Genomic DNA, 14079 nt, shown 5'->3' with positions numbered 1-14079 from the left:
AAACCTCTCTTTGTGGAAGCAAGGTTGGTTTATTAAACGTTCTAGCTTACTGTTTTAGAGGAACTAGGATGTGTTATTTAAGTATCTCTTTCTCATTCGTGTTTGCGTCAGAGTTTGTGAACCTCAGCTTTAGCCTAACACTACATGAGGTTTGACTTCCTGTATTTGTGCATTGAGTAGGTTTGAGACATTGCGTTGTGAGTGTGTGAGGGGAGCTAATTTTTCAATCGAACTCCAGATCAAGATCCTTTCGGCGGTAGAAACCGATGGTATGTAGTTTTGTTGTCAATTTGAACTGTCTTTAAAATAAGATGCTATTTTTATATGAATTTGTGATTTATTTATTTATTTTCAAATCCTTCAACTGTGGGAGTACATGGTTGAATATCTGCAAGAAAATTGTTAAAGATCTACATTTCATAAATGTTACCATGACGGTAATTGTAATATATTTAAAGTTGAGTAGTGAAGTGTTTATTAACAGTACAATGATACTTTTTCAGTTAAAAGGAAGTATTTCACCCAAATGGTCCAACCACATGTTATAGTCACAAACAGCCACATGAGCTTGAGCTTTATACATGAAGTATGAGCAACACGTTTATGTTACGAAAACGTGTTTTTTCTTCCATTGTTTTGTTCTCATTTTCTGAAGGTTCCTCTCCACTGAATATGCTTAATATGTGAAGAGGAATAACCAGACAGTATGTGAATATGCTTGTGAATTGTTTTATTGGTGATATTTTGTGTGTCCAAAGCATTATTGCAACATTGTCTTTTTTGTGCAGATGGCGATGGTGACTAACAGACTTGGGTGTTTACCAGTTCTTGTTTTGCTTCTGACTTTGAGTAGTTTGGTTATGTCAAGATATCTTAGGATGAAAAGGGAAACTGGTTCCAACACAACATCGATAAACAGCAGCGACGCACACAGTACAACAGGTGTAGCTGAAGTTGAGAATACAAGTAGCACGACTCTGGAAACTTCAAAACCTTCAGGTGCATTACAGACAGCAGAGATAATACCTTCTTTAAATGTCTCTGCACCTACAGATTACCATGGTACTCCAGATTTGAACCACACCCAACAGAAGTACTCTGCAGGAACTGAGAACCTGACAGTCCACCAGCCAACAGTAAACGAGAGTACTTTGTACACCCAACTTCCCACAATAAGTAATAGTAATGGTACTGGACACATTTCACAAGCAGGAAGTTCTGCCCCCACATTTCCTGCACCGTTTGAGACCGGCAGGGTAACAGAGAAGCAAACGACAGCAGCGACTACGAGAATGTCCACAGATACGGATAGACGAACCACAGCAGTTATCTCAACAGCCACTAGAAAATCAACCACGGTAACGACCCACTCATGTTCCACTGCCTCTTCCCAAGATAACAGATTCGTTAGTCGCTGCCTCATCGCCATTGCCTCGATGGCTGCGTTGACGACCATCTTTATCGTTAGCACCATCTGTCTGGCTACAAAACTTTCGGGATACAGATACAGGCACAAGGCACATCTTCTCCAGGAGACTGAGATGGTCTGCATTTCTGCCCTTATGAATGATACCGATCACCCTGTTCCAAAGCCAAGGCGACACCCTAAAAGTAATGGAGCACTGATCCCGAATACTGAGGATGGAGATCCTGATGGAGATAATCTTACTCTAAACAGCTTTCTTCCTGATACTGAGGGCCCTCTTTAGAAGTTTAAACCTTTCACCTGCTGTGTGCACTGTATGAACGGAAATGTTTACTCTAACACTGGGGTCCGTTTTCAGTTTTTTGCTCAGGTTTGACAGATACCCAGCTCTATACTGGTTTGCACTGTCAAAAAATCTAAAGGTACAATTCACAGCATATCTGTGCTACAGCGTTGCCAGTGTCTTACTCACTGTCTTCACTGGCTTTGAAGTGCCTTTCAAAACATCCATTTTATTATATATATATATATAGCATGTTATTGATCTAGATTGGTTGTTATTTTTTATATTCTGCATAACTATAGCCGTCTTTCATACTGTACTTGTATGGATTTTTTTTTTAAAGTGAATGTTTTAAATTCTAGTGGTATATTTAAATGTATGCATGTCTAAAGTTTTTTTAAAAAAATCTTTTATTTAATCAGTGGAACATTTATATTTTAATTGTTTCTGCATGTTTGAATCTTTTAATGTAATCATTCCAGTGTTGAAATACTATACTACTTTCTCCAAGGAGCTCAGGCATTAGTGAGGTTTGGCAGAGCATATTTGCCGAATGTATTCTATTCCTGCCTGTGGTTCAGTCAGCGCTGTATAATTTACTCGAATAGAGTGATGTTGGAGATTATCACAGTCTGAATATAACATGTTATCATTGCAAATTTACATAAAATATATGCTTTCACAAGTTCCCAAAAATGTTTTGCTTTCGTGCCGAAGTTAAACACTTTCCATGGTGTGAATTAAAAATATGTCCAGTAAACAAGCACTGAGAAGAGCAACAGTTTGTTTTTTCTGTTTTCACATTTAGTTTCTTTGGTTTTATATTGTAGTACTTTTGTATATATTTTATTTTATGCTGTATAATTATATTTTCCATGTACATTCTATACGTTTGTCGACTCTAGTAGGAATGTGTTAAAGCACTTAACTGATGAATGTTGTGCAAAATGTAATGAAAGTCATTGTGCAGTGTTAACCCAGTTATACCCAACTAATTTAATAAATACTAAATAAACTTTAAAGTCAATGTAAATTATTGTTTCCAACCCATTTTACTTCCATAATGTGATGTACAGTAATTTCTTGATTTTATCCATTGGGAATAGATTGGGCTGTGAAAAGTGGGCATTACTATACATACCAGATTTGAGCCAAACCAATACCTTGCTATTTGATTTTTGGTTAACATTATCCAATAGCCAGTGTGGTCTATGTGACATCAATAATAAAACAAAAAGGTTCTGAAAAAGAGCAAAGATTGTGAAGCTAAAAAAGAACATGCAATTAAAAATTGTACTGAATTAAGAAAGTAAATTGGGTCTGTTTTTGACCAATCAAAAGCTGTTCAGTCTGCAGTGGTAAAAATAAAACTGTGAGAATACACTGATAAAATGTTAAGAGGTTTTTGCAGCTTAATATATGATTTTGTAACCTCTTACTGCTTTCTTGTTTGGTGAATATTGGATTGTCCTTGTCCTATGCTTCCATGTGTTCAAGAGGAGAAAAAGAGAAGGACAGAAAAAGGGAGGAGATGGAGAGAGAGGAGGGGAATGTCCTTGTGCAATTATCCAGGTTTTTTAGGAAAACCCACAAGGCCAGAAGCTTCCATAAGCCTCTGAGGACAACACAGTGGCAGCTATTTTCCTTTACAACTGTTGTCTATTTATTTTGCCTACCTTGAAGTGCCTAACTTGAGGTGTCGCTGTTAAAGTGAATCAGAGAACGGAAGTAAGACGAGCAGTGAGTATTTTTGTATTTCCTTCATTGAGAGGATATATGTTTCACTTGCACATTATTCATAATTCATGTGGTGGCACATTGTACGACGTCAATGTCGCTTGGAAATGCATTTTCATTATGAGCTCAATATTTTCTTAATATCGTAGCAACAAAGATTGTTTAAGAATGTCTATGTCTTAAATCTGCAAGAAAATGATGATGATCTTTTATTAGAACCAGCTTTTTGCTAATTCTAACCCAGTGGTGTTTTAACTAACTTAATTCATCACATTAACTATATATACTGTACATTTAAAAACCCATGGTTTGATGACGATTTTTTTGTGATATAATTTTAAATGTGGCTTGAGTGTTTACTTTTGTACCTCTTTGTTGCATTTTCTATTGACCTTTATTTACCCTTTACATAAAATAAAGTTTCTTATGTTGTCTAATGCTGTGCTATAGCAAAGGCCAAACTATTTAAACAATTTGATTTTCAGGATAGTTAGTTATACGCCTAAAAATCAAATACAGTATTTTTTAATCTGAAATGCCAGATTTTTTATTTTTTTTTAAATCATTCTTATATTGATTTTTTATTTTATTTTTGATGTGCTCTACGCAGACAATACCAAGTATTCTATTTAGTTTTTTTTTTTTTTACACATTCTTGTAACACATTGCTGAGATGATTACCTCATCTCGCAGATTACTAATACAAAAAGTGGGAGTGTAATACCTTCTTATTTGCAGAACAAAGAATGTGGTCGGAAAGTTAACCGGTGTGGACGGCACTGAGGGGGAAATGTTTTTATTTTAAGTTTTAAATAAGTAAAAACTTCTGAATAGATGACTATTGGATAGTACTCAATATGTGTTTTTTTTTCACTGCCATTTCTGGTGATGTTCATTTGGGAATTTCCCTATTCCCTGTTCCTGCCTTCTGCAGCTAAAAGCAAGTTAAGAGTGTAATGGTTAAATGGCTTTTCTAATTGTTCTACTTTACAGTGTGTTTGAAACTTGATGCACGTATGAACATTATATGTGTTCTTGCGCCGAGCAGAAATAGTCTCACTGGTCTCTGGCCTGTCTTATTGCAGCTGGGCTGTAAATACAGGCCTGTGAGCTGCGGCTCTCCCATGCCTTGCTGCACCCTCACAAATATACATCTGGCCTTGCTTTTGCTTTTCTGTGGTGAGTGGGTGGCATCAGCCAGGCAGGGAAATTACAAACTAGTCCTGGACTCCCTCTGCCTCCACCCCAAATAAGTAATGACTGGATGTAACAGGAATAGCTCCTCTCCTGCGAGGCAACAGAAACACGAAAATGTGTTCTGTGTAGTGATTCTACAGAAATGTGTTTGATACATGCAGCTTCCTTCCTGTGACTCAAAGAAAACCCAGTATACAGATAATACCGATAGTAGCTCTCTCTGTGTAGACTGCTGACCATCTAGATGTCTCTTTACATTTACTAAAGGTGGAAATATGGTCATTACACTATTTAAAAAAAGGTTCCAAAGGGAGTTTTTGCAGAAATGTCTGACTTAGGAGAACCATTTTTGGCTCCTTAATGAACCTTTCAGTGAACATTTTTAAAATACCTTTTTTTTTTTTCATTTGTGTGAAAAACATTTTTAAAAAATCTAAAGAAACTTTTCCACTTTAAAGAACCTTTTGTGGAATGCAAGTTGTTTGGATGTTAAAGGTTCTTTATGGGATCATAGATTCCTAATATCTGTGTGATGTTTATCTGTGATGGAACTGATTGTACTGCACATTTTGGCCAGGACACTCCTGTGAAAGAGATTTTTAATCTCAGAGAGCTTTTCTGGTTAAATAAAGGTTAAAAAAAAAACAACGTTATTTTTAAGATTGCAGATTGTAAGCTACATAAAAATGTGACAAAAATACACCATTGTACTGTGATGTAATCAAATAACAATAATACTTATGGTATATACCATGGTACTGAATATTAATATTTACATAATACAAGGTATTTTAAAAAATACCATGGTAATACCATACATATATATATATACACTGTAGTGCTTTTTGCATTCTTTAAATTTTTACTTTAAACTATTTTAATATTTTTGTTTTTACTAAAATGTTTTTACAAACTATAACTTTAAAAAAAGAACCTACTGTAACCACCTTGATGAAACAAAAATGCTCAGATACTTTTTCTTTGGGGAATGACTAATAAAGGCCACATTTGTGTCCATTTTCTTACAGGTGTTTAGAGGAAGCATGTCACTCTCTTTTCGCTTTGTCTGTCTGCTCCTGACTGCTCTCTGGGGCAACTTTTGCTTCGCCAAGCCTGCCCCTTTCAACGTTTCCATGGAGGGCAGCGGGGACGAACCCGAACTCATCTTCCCCATTGCTCGTACCACCCAAGTACCCCCATCTCCTTCGCCATCTCCCAACATAACGGCCACTTTTATTCGCATCAAAGACTTCATCTTCAACCAGGTGGTGGACTTTTTGAAGGAGAACTTGCTTCTCATCATTGTCGTGACCTCTCTGTTGGTAGTTATCATTTTCATCGTCTGCTGTGCTTCAGCGATGAGCCACAAACGCAAGCTCGAGGCCTACTATCCTCCGAAGACCTACTTACCCAGGAAATACATGAGCCAACCTAGTAAAGCAATGGAGAAACCTCATAATCAGATCCAGGATGGCAAGACGACCCCTGCGAAGAACCTACGAGAACCTACTAAAGCATTGGTGGGGGAGAAGGAAGGAAAAGACCCCCGGCCCAAGCCGAAAGAGGTCCAAAAGGTGGAGGATGTTGAAGAGGTGGAGATGCAGAAAGATGAGCCCAAGAAGAAAGAGGAGCCTCAGCCAACCACCTCAAACGCCACTTCTAGCCAGCCAATGGTCTGTACGTGCCACCTCAGAAAGGCCAATCACACCCCAGCGTGAGAGCTTTTTCTTTAATGGGTAGGAATGACCCTGATTTCTAATTTTTTTTTACTGTTATGAATTTTTTGGTAGATATGATGCCCTCATTCTCTTTGGTTTGGATGTTCTCTGTATATACCATCAGAGGAAGAGCGGAAATACAATGTTTGTTCAACTTATTTTGTTTCTTTAAAAAGGATTTTGCTTAAAAATACTTTTTTTTTTAACTAATTAACAGTTTTACTATTCATATGAAAAACAAACTTGAAATTATTTTGTGAATCACTAGTTTTAAGAGACTCGAGAAAATGTATTTTCAAACCTTTTCTTTTTCATTTTGATTTATATTTTACAAATTAAATATCTATATGCATGGTATATGCATGGTAACCCATAATTTATGCTGTATTTTCTGAAGTTGTTGTCAGGTTTTGTACATGACTGTTATTTTATCTAAACTTTCCTCAGTTCCTCGGTATTGAATTTAATTACTTAGATTTTTTTCAGGTATATGTTTAAATGATTTTTTTCATAAGGAAAATAAACTCTCCAAACACTTACTCTCCTGCTCTGCTTAAAAGAAATAAATTGTTTCTGATACAGTTAATGGAGGGGAACAGGAGGGTCATTGATACACAATAATGCTTTTGAAAAATCCATTATGCTCACCCAAGCTGCATTTATTTGAGCACAAATACCGTAAAAAAATAATAATATTGTGAAATATTATTACAATTTAAAATAACTGTTTTCTATTTCAATACATTTGGTTGTTTGTTTTTTCTGTGATGGCAAAGCTACATTTTTAGCCTCATTACTCTAGTCTTCAGTGTCACATGATCCTTCAGAAATTATTTTAATATTATGATTAGGTGCTCAAGAAACATTTCTTTTTATCAATGTTGAAAACAGTTGTGCTGCTTAATAGTTTTTTTGGAAATAGCGGTACATTTTTTTAACATTATAAATGTCTTTACTGTGACTTTTGATCAAGTTAATGTGTCCTTGCTGAATAAAAGTTAATTTCTTTCAAAACAAACAAACAAACAAAAACAGTTCTTACTCACGGTAATATAATGTGAGTTCAATAGAAGCCAGAGGTATATATATATATATATATATATATATATATATATATATATATATATATATATATATATATATATATACATATATACCTAGGTATATGGGATTTATTATGTGGGGGTGTCCCCCCCCCCCCCTGGGAATTAAAAAAATAAATACCATTAAATAGCACTTTCTGGAGAGTTTTGTGCAAAGAAATGGAGAAATTGAGTATTACATGATATGTGAAAAACTGCAAGGTTAAGAGCATATACTTTGCATTGTTGTAGTATCAACTGGTATTAGGACATTTAGCCTTTACATTACTGTTAATCAGTCATCTTTGTTTACACATTATACCTTGTTATGATATATAGTGACCCATACAAATGCCAAACATAATGTGCCACATGAAGAGACAGTGCGGCATATGACAGTAGTAGCAATAGCTGAGAAGATTTGGGTCTGTGGTGACCAGGTTCACCTCACACACACTTTCTTTCTCCCATTCTCTCTCTTTACTACTACAACACACACACACACACACATTCTACTCTGCATCATTTCTCATCAAGATATGCACAAGTCACAAAAATAAAATCAATCTATCCTTGTGGAAAAGTTGCTTGGTAGCTAAATGTAGGTCTAGCAAGTCTTATATTTGTGTAATTCACACAGATCAAATACAAATATGCTGACTGAATAGATTGCTAGTTTATTTTGAGTAGCCAGCTAGCAGTTCTCTTGGCAGTTTGCTGATAATCCGGTGTCTGAAGTAAAATGCTCAAAACATCTTCTGAGAAAAATCACATGGTCAACCTAGTTTTGGTTATTTAATTTTGATTTAGTCTTATTTTCCTTACCTTGTCATTCAAGGCCAGGACACTTTTTGTACATTTCTGGAACTTTTACATGCTTCCACATCCCGCGCAACTACGGATCTCCCAGGAATATTCATTATATATTGCTGCGTACATTTATCCGTGTCACATGATGAGCTGAGCGCGAGCGTTGCGCGATCATGGTCGACTGACAACGAGATTAAGCAGCTGAACAAGAATACGGCCGTGTTCCGATTTTTCTCATCTCAGCTACGCCGAGACAAAATAGAAATAGAATCTTTCATTTATTGTCAGAAATATATTTTCAAAAGCATCCCTTTCATCAAATTTTATGTGACATAATTTCCAGTAGGCAACTGACTGCAAACGAGCAGGCCAATTTAACCACTGTATATATATATATATATATATATATATATATATATGTATATATATATACATACAGTGGTTAAATTGGCCTGCTCGTTTGCAGTCGATTATTATATATTTTTATTATATAATATTTAATAAAAGTCAATTAATTTTGTGTTAATAGATTATTAGATATATCAAACAAACAGCCTTCTTCTGTCCTGTCTGTTTGTCTTGAATGGTGTGGTTTGTCAAAAGAATTGTGTTGGCTTGGCTGAAGCATATGAAACTCAAGAGCCCCAGCAACAGAGCCCAGCAGAGCATAACAGCGGCAGCTACAGAGCTTTTGTCACATCCATACAACATCCAATCAATATTTCAGAAGCTTATTCCAATAGGGCTTGTCAGAGAGATCTGGAAATATCTGGCCTTAATGGAAATATACTGGTTGTGACAAGCAGACAATCATTTTTACATTATGCTGTATTAAACTTTTTGAGGATAACTTCATATCCTGGTTTTACAGACAGGGCTTTGATTAAGCCAGGATTAAGCCTTTGTTCAATTAGGACATTTAAGTGCCTTTCATAAAACACCCCTTTAAAAAAAACATTACTGGTGTGCATCTTTAGACAAAACAATGGCACTGGCATATCTTTAAGAAATGTGAGTGCAAGTTGCTTTCAGTTAAAACAGCTCAAACATGCATTTTAGTCTGAGATAGGCTTAAGCTTTATCTGTGAAACCAGATGCATAAATCCCAAGATTTACCCAATATAGATTATCCAAGTTGATTCACAGTTGAATTCCTCCATGCAAGTTAAAAACAATGCTCACACCTCTTAAAATATATGCAGATTTTGTTACAGTGATGCTATCAGCCTATCATTGATTAATAGCCAGCTAAATGCAAATTAGCCACATACCTGAAATTAAAACCCCACTGCCATGGCGCAAGGCCAAGTGTTAGTAGCGTGTTGTCACCAAAGAGTAAACATCAAAGATATGAGTGAAACATTAATGATCCAGAAACTTGAGCCACGAAAAAGAGCTATAGCTCAAGGTCAATTTCTCCCCTTTTTTATAAACAAGGGGCTAAATAATTCTGGAAATAACTTCTCTCATTTTACTAGAAGAGGGTGAGATGTGCTCTCATCACTCCTGACTGATTCAATTTGTACTTAAATATGATTTTGGCCATCCATGGTTAACATAACAGTTTACTTGTGGTTAAACTAGTTTTGTTCTTCAGATGATCAAATAACATATTACGTGCACAGAATGGTTATTAAACGTGTTTCCTAACATAAACCTACTCCACTAACCCAGTGCAGCTGTGTCATGGGAAAAGCAAGTGGAGTGCCCAGTTAATTTACATTGTGAAGAAGATACAAAACCGGTAACTCAAAACCTTAAGGCTACCATTAAAGTTTGATGGGCCGCTACCCAGAATTTTCAGGGTGAGCACGGACCGTTCTCTGGAAGGGACAAGAGGAATGAAGAAAGAGTTTAAGGACGTAAAGTGAAAGCGAGGGGTCAGCTGAAACAGGGCGATAATGGTGAGTACCACATCCCTATGTCTAAGTAACACATTTGATAATGCGTTTGGAATCAAACTCAAGACGCACATGAAAGGAAATACAACCTGGAGGAGCAGCAGAGTCCATAATGGTAATTAAGTTTCTTCAACAGATTCATTTGCAGTAAAAGAAAGGCAATTACTAACTTCTTCTTTTCTCTTTCCCTTATCCATCCCTCTTAATCTTCTTCCCTCAAGTGAGCCATGCGTCCTAGTCTTCTCTACTGTCTCTTGTTGTATCTCTGTTCATCTCTCTTTGCCGGCCTGGTTGTGTCACCCTGTCCCAATGGCTGCTGCTGTCCCCATTCTGGTGCTCTGGTTCTGTGTGAGTCTCTTGGTCTACGTACTCTGCCTCGCTCTGTCCCCCTAAGCACCGCCATCCTCTCTGTAGCCCGGAATCGGCTCTGCAATGTGGATAACGTGTTCCAGCCGTACTTGGGCCTACAGGAACTGAGCCTCAGCCACAACCAACTGGTACGTTTCCCTCGGGGTCTGCCGTCAAGTCTTGAGACCCTTCAGCTTCAAGAGAATCAGATCACCTACATCACTGCTGGATCTCTAAGGCAGCTTGGGAACCTCACACGCCTGGACCTAGAGGATAACCGGATACGAGCGATTGAGCCAGGGGCACTGCTAGGTCTGACCAAACTGAGGACGTTGACTCTTAAGGGGAACAGATTGTCTCGTCTGCCACCTAACTTACCTTCTTCGCTGACACACCTCGACGTGTCGGCAAACTGCATTTCTGCCATAGATCTGTCCTCGTTGGGTGCATTGGTGAACTTACAAGTGTTAAAGATTAACAGTAACTGTTTACGCTCTATACCCGAGCAGGCTTTTGATGGGTTGTCCCGTCTCCGGTCAGTGGAACTAGCCAATAACCTGTGGGTCTGTGAGTGTGACATCATGTATCTTTATAGGTGGCTTCTGATGGACAGGTTACGGATGGCATCAGATCTAGTATGTACAGCTCCTTTGCATCTTGCACACAAGTTGCTATTAACTCTGTCGGTCATGGCCATCTGTCCAAAACTTTTTACGCCAGTTGAGAGAATGTCATCTGTGAATACAACCACAGAATCTGGAAAAGTGGTTGAAGGTCATATAGATCAGACCTCAAGTGTACTGATGTTGGTTAGATCTGATATTGCATGCAACACAAGTTCATTTAAATGTCAAAAATCTTTACAACTACCTGAGAGCAGAATATCAAGGTCCTTCTTTGGGTCAGACCTGCCCACTATAGAGAGACTGAGCTACGAAGACTGCCTCTTGCTAAATTTGACATCTTTTATACCTCAGCACACCCAAATACCCAATAGTCCAGCTACAGAAAAGGAACCAGGTTGTGTGGAGAATTCGACAGCAACTACTGGTTCAATGACCACAAATAGAGACATCGAATTCACTTCTCGGACAATACTACAGTCCAGTGACCCAGCGCTTATTGCGGTCCTGGCTGTTCTTTGTGTGCTTACAGGACTGCTGATGCTCACAGTGCTTTTGGTACTTAAGAACATCCTGCTCCGAAACTTGAGAGTTGCACCGTTTCCACAGGTTCAAGAAGACATTCGCACAAATTCATAACCAGTATTAAAATTTTTTTGTGCAGAAAAATATGTAGAGAATAATACAAAACAATGGATGATGCAACATTAACATCTAGAGCTTTATTAAGTTTTTACAAGAAATAATACAGCATGAAAACCCATGTATCTTTTGGTTTTTGGTGTCACTTTTTTTTTTTGCTTACAAATCACTGCCAAAGCTATAATGACCCTAATGCAAATTCTAAAAATTTTACATTTTTTCAAAACCCATACTTTCCTTTTTATAAAGTGTATGAGAATACATTTACAAGCATTTTAGTAGTATACATATAATATTGAGGGCATTTCATGTCAGAGAATGAGATCTTCAGAAAATAAAGTTTATTGCGAATGTGCGTGATTCGGAGAGATACAGAAAACAAACTTTAATTCAAAGATCCCAAAAGTCTGTCAAATGCAAACCATCTCAAACCAGAAATGCTAAGGCAGGGCACATATCGTAGTAATGATAGACACTGGCTATTATGTTAATTGCAACCTCAGTCAGGAAATAAACGAAATCATTTTTCTGAGTCACGACAAGAGTGAGTAACAGTGACTCATTGGTGAATTAGGACATTAATTTCGAGCCTCTGCCAACATCTCCTTGTTGTCCTTCTGTTTGAGCCTGTAGTCTGCTAATGCAGCCTTAATAGCATCTTCTGCAAGCACTGCCAGAAAAAAATAAAAATAATGAAATTATAAAAACAGCATTTGAGTCCATGTCTTTATTTTGATAACATCAATGAGTTTGCAATCTGAAAAAAACTATTTAAATACACTTACTGGAGCAATGTAGTTTGACTGGTGGTAGACAAAGTTCTTTGGCAATCTCTGTGTTTTTGATTTTCAGGGCTTCATCAATCTGTACAAGGAAAAGTGGTCATTTCAATTGTAGGAACATTTGAGAAAACAAATATGGAGAACAATGAGATAATCTGATCACACTGTGAATGTGTGTGTGATGGTCTGAGTCACAATGACTCACCGATTTCCCCTTCATCCACTCTGTGGCCAATGAACTGGAAGCAATGGCTGAGCCACAGCCAAATGTTTTGAATCTGGCATCTGTTATCTTTCCATTCTCATCCACCTGAACCTGTAAAACAAAAGAGTCAAGTCAATTATGTAAATTATATAATTCAATAATTTTTAATTATTAAATATATACCTAAAATTTAAATGAAAAAATGTCTTACCTGTAGTTTCATTACATCCCCACATGCAGGAGCGCCTACCAAACCAGTGCCCACGTTCTTGGCAGTCTTGTCCAGAGAACCAACATTTCTAGGGTTTTCATAGTGGTCCACCACCTTCAGAAAAATACATGACCACATCCTGGTCATATTTAACAATCAAAGACAATTCATCTGAGGACTGGTGAAAATGACAATTTACACCAAATGAAAAAGTCCCCTTGGCAGATAATGACAGTGACCTTCACAACACAACATTACAGATCATTGATATTTATTCGTAATTATTTAGTGTACTTGGAAAGCTAATAATATACACGTTTATTAACCTGTGGCTCAATTAAGATACTGAAATACATCATCGAAGAGTTTGTAGGAGAGTTACACAAGTGGATTATGAAACTAACTGTAAATAAATATGGATGAATGTCATTTTAACTCAGTAAAAATATATAAACCAGTTGATGACATGACTCTTATAATCAAGCATACTGCTAGATACCTCTAACGTACAATGTTCTGATGTTTTGTTTACATGCGCAGTTATCTAACGTTAGCATAGCTAACGTTAGCAACCACGCAGAAACAAAGTTGTTCTCCTAAAACATTAGGAACTACGACTGAATATATCCTAGTTAAAGTATCAATGGATGGTCAGCCGAAAGACAAGAAGTGATACTTACCTTTTTATGATAAGAGTAGGCGGATTTGAGCTCTGGTAATGACAATGATCTAGTGAAAAGTGCAGAGGCTGCAGAGCGCTTGGCTGCCGCTGCTAACGCCATGATGACTGACTGATTACTGATGCTGGCTGCACACACACTGGGCTCAACTGGCAGGGGGCGCGCTTTACCGAACAACTCGTTATACAATTGTGAGAAATAATATTTTACATAAGTTATTTTTAAAACTGTATATATTATAAATTTTGCCTTTATATAATATTGTATATATAATTTCTGCCTTATAATTAATTTCACTGTTGTTTTGTACAGCACTCAACAACCATAGAGGCAGCAAGTTCACTGCATTGCTCATATTGTAGTCATCTTTTATTGTAATACATAACTCACCTTTACATTGTATGTAATTATTTCTACATTCTAGATTTCATGTT

General features: G+C 37.0%; 3 protein-coding genes across 3 annotated transcripts; 2 read left to right on the top strand and 1 right to left on the bottom strand.

The window, feature by feature from the left end:
- The first annotated feature begins 140 nt into the window (after window positions 1–140).
- On the top strand, window positions 141–2731 carry selplg (selectin P ligand). Its single transcript, XM_077241408.1, has 2 exons — window positions 141–269; window positions 789–2731. Exons 1-2 carry the CDS (start codon window positions 267–269, stop codon window positions 1707–1709), a joined length of 924 nt encoding a protein of 307 aa, XP_077097523.1. The 5' UTR covers window positions 141–266; the 3' UTR covers window positions 1710–2731.
- A 548-nt stretch (window positions 2732–3279) lies between these two features.
- Window positions 3280–6554, top strand: tmem119a (transmembrane protein 119a). Its single transcript, XM_077241391.1, has 2 exons — window positions 3280–3449; window positions 5672–6554. The coding sequence occupies exon 2, from the start codon at window positions 5687–5689 to the stop codon at window positions 6359–6361; it is 675 nt and encodes a 224-aa protein (XP_077097506.1). The 5' UTR covers window positions 3280–3449; window positions 5672–5686; the 3' UTR covers window positions 6362–6554.
- A 5273-nt stretch (window positions 6555–11827) lies between these two features.
- iscua (iron-sulfur cluster assembly enzyme a) lies at window positions 11828–13791 on the bottom strand. The gene is made up of 5 exons (XM_077241356.1): window positions 13646–13791; window positions 12966–13079; window positions 12755–12865; window positions 12553–12631; window positions 11828–12437 (listed from the first exon to the last, which is right to left on the bottom strand). Exons 1-5 carry the CDS (start codon window positions 13745–13747, stop codon window positions 12346–12348), a joined length of 498 nt encoding a protein of 165 aa, XP_077097471.1. The 5' UTR covers window positions 13748–13791; the 3' UTR covers window positions 11828–12345.
- Between the last annotated feature and the right edge of the window lie 288 nt (window positions 13792–14079).

This window comes from Siphateles boraxobius, unplaced genomic scaffold, assembly GCF_051911475.1.
Source record: "Siphateles boraxobius isolate OS27281-9 unplaced genomic scaffold, OSU_SipBor_1 24, whole genome shotgun sequence".
Lineage (NCBI taxonomy): Eukaryota > Metazoa > Chordata > Actinopteri > Cypriniformes > Leuciscidae > Siphateles > Siphateles boraxobius.
Note: the sequence above shows the minus strand (reverse complement) of the source record. Positions and strands in the feature narration are given on the sequence as shown.

What these genes read in the sequence shown, in the direction of transcription:
- iscua (XM_077241356.1), bottom strand. Translation starts at nt 13,747, where the DNA reads ATGGCGTTAGCAGCGGCAGCCAAGCGCTCTGCAGCCTCTGCACTTTTC. An exon ending in GGGATGTAATGAAACTACAG is followed by an intron (nt 12,866 to 12,965) that starts GTAAGACATTTT and finishes TTTGTTTTACAG; the next exon opens with GTTCAGGTGGATGAGAATGG. An exon ending in AGTGGATGAAGGGGAAATCG is followed by an intron (nt 12,632 to 12,754) that starts GTGAGTCATTGT and finishes TTCCTTGTACAG; the next exon opens with ATTGATGAAGCCCTGAAAAT.
- tmem119a (XM_077241391.1), top strand. Translation starts at nt 5,687, where the DNA reads ATGTCACTCTCTTTTCGCTTTGTCTGTCTGCTCCTGACTGCTCTCTGG.